Source organism: Anopheles darlingi, chromosome 3, assembly GCF_943734745.1.
Source record: "Anopheles darlingi chromosome 3, idAnoDarlMG_H_01, whole genome shotgun sequence".
Lineage (NCBI taxonomy): Eukaryota > Metazoa > Arthropoda > Insecta > Diptera > Culicidae > Anopheles > Anopheles darlingi.
In genome coordinates, this window is record NC_064875.1 from 50,674,542 (window position 1) to 50,677,041 (window position 2,500).

The 2,500-nt window shown below is 47.1% G+C and overlaps 1 protein-coding gene across 4 annotated transcripts in view; it reads left to right on the plus strand.

Annotated features, from left to right (window-relative positions):
• Nucleotides 1-2,500, plus strand: part of LOC125955822 (transmembrane emp24 domain-containing protein B-like) — an 11,417-nt gene that overhangs the window by 347 nt on the left and 8,570 nt on the right. Inside the window, exons 1-2 of one of the 4 annotated variants that reach the window (XM_049687059.1) lie at nt 1-645; nt 766-970. The exon at nt 1-645 is cut by the window's left edge and continues 347 nt beyond it. In XM_049687059.1, coding sequence (XP_049543016.1) covers nt 1-645; nt 766-970 — 850 coding nt within the window. Of the gene's footprint in view, nt 646-765; nt 1,535-2,500 lie in introns of those variants that run through there. The other 3 variants (XM_049687056.1, XM_049687057.1, XM_049687058.1) reach the window with 3 other exon arrangements.

A 2,500-nucleotide genomic window follows, 5' to 3' on the forward strand; every position in this document is an offset into this window, starting at 1 on the left:
CAGCAACCTCCTCCACAACAACAGCAGTTCCAGCAACCTCCTCCGCAACAACAGCAGTTCCAGCAACCTCCTCCACAACAGCAACAGCAGTTCCAGCAGCCTCCACCACAGCAACAGCAACAGCAGTTCCATCAGCCACCGCCTCAGCAGCATTTTGAGCAACCTCCTCCACAGCAGCACTTTCAACAGCAGCCACCCCAGCATCATCCGCCTCCAATTGCACCGCAGCATCAGCCCCTGCAGCTCTCGGAAGCAGACCAAGCATGGTATGACACATTGCCTGCCGTTGCCATGGACTACAAGGTGCACATCGATGCGGGCAAGGAGGATTGCTATTTCCAGTACGTTCGCCAGGGCAGCACGCTGTACGTTAGCTTTCATGTGATCCGAGGAGGCGATGGCATGGCCGGGTTTGCGGTCCGCAATCCACGCGGTGAAATCGTGCACCCGTACCAATGGCAGACGAACAGCGATTACACGGATGCGGCCGCCATGGGTGGCTTCTACGCCGTGTGCATTGATAACCAGTTCTCTCGGTTTGCCAGCAAGCTGATCAATCTCTACATAACCGTCATCCGGTACGAAGAGTGGGAAAAATTCACCAAGGAGATCGAGGATCTCAACGTGAACTTAAACAACTTTACGGTAGGTAGCCCATGGAACGTAGGAACTGATGATAAGCGAACGAATGGCCGGGAACTGTCGATTGATCTTATCAGTGCAGCTACATTTCTGATCTTATCATGGCTTGTTCTTTTCTTACAGTCCACCATCTCGACGGTCGAGCGAAACCTGAACGCCATGTTCCAATATCAGGCACACTCGCGTAACAACGAAGCACGAGACTACGCACTGATTGTGGACAACAATGCGTACGTGTGGAAATGGTCGGTGCTGCAGATTCTGGTGATCATATTTACCTGCTCGGTGCAGGTATACTTTGTGCGAAAATTGTTCGACATCAAGACGGGTAGCGGCAAGAGTCGTATTTGAAATTTCGTATTCTACCCAACCGACGACCACCGACCATTGCTCAAGCACCCAACAACACCAGCAGCAGCGACACTTTTCATTCCATCTATAGATCGTTTTCGTTCCATACGGACTATGCTGACGTATTTTGTGCCGTCGGCTGTAGTATTACCTCAAGTTAATTCGCTGTTTACGGAAAGAAAATGCAAACACTGAAAAGAGAATCTTCAGTCTGACCAATCCGTTCATTCCAATGCCAAGAAGATACTGTAAACTAGACAGGGTACTCCAGAATGGGATGTGTTCCGTGATAAGCGGGTGATTAAAGTTATGAAACAAGGAAGAAAGCGTCCTGCCACAGAAGTGAGTTTAGTTTTGGATTATACAGCCAGTGGCAGATCGAGGCTCTCTTTTTTGGTTCCATTCTCGGTAGCAATAAATGGACGGACGAAGAAACAAACGAATGTGCTCCAAGAGACTACAGGAATGTCTTCCTTTACTGAGTGGCGAAGAAACTCTTGGTGGGTAACTGTAATAAAGATTCAGCCGGATGATTTAAGCATATTCACTTTATATACTTTATAACAATCGAGAAAGACGTAGAAGAGACTTGAATCTATAGAGCCACGCCACGTTTGAATTATCGGTTTTACTTGAAATTCAGAAAAATCACGTTTCTCTCAACCTTGGCACAGGTTTTTTTTACAGTGAAGATCGATAAAATAGCAACATTTGAAGCAAAAAAGCAAAATTTTCTTTAAAATAAGCGAACATCGGTGAAAATTTGGCTACAACCCTGAAACGGTGAAGGACTCGAATGTAGATAATTAGTGGGATTCGATGGGAGGCTGCAACGGATAGCATTTTCGCTGCGACACTTTTTAGGACCCTTCGACAACATCTTCAAGGTACCTTCTCCTCCCCCTTTACAAGGTTCTTCTTCGTCTTCTTCGAAGAGGGCGATTGTGCGTGCGTGTGTGGGGCTTATGCGATGAGCTAAATATGCTCTCGCAGCCCTTTTTCTCGATTTTTTCTCAAGTCATCCAACAAAGCGAAGAGGTGAAGACGAGGAGCTGGATCGGCTGCTGGAAACGCTGTTTTGTTTGCAAGAATCGTTAAAGAGCATGTAAGCTAATTGAAAGCTACACTTCCCCTTCGGAAAACGTCCACTTTTCATTGTGCAATAATCGCATAAATCTTCGCTCGAGCTGTAATCGGAAAAAGGCCAGAGCTGCAGTTTTGTCTCGTCTGTTTGTGCTCCCTTCCCCGGAAATCGGAAGAAGAAACCTTCATCTGATCGGGTGCTTCGCAGTGGAAAAGTGAAAATTGCCTGCCTATATGCGGGAAGAAAAATTTAAAAACAAGTCTCAGCCAACTCCGACGACGAGGGCACGACGCGTTGGGTTGTGCCCTACTTCCAATTTCCGTCATCGTCGTCAAGTTGGAGGGGTAACAAATTGCCATAGGTTACTTTGAGAACCGTGGGATTAGTTTGCAATGTGTTTGGGCAGTTCGGAGCGTTTTTCAT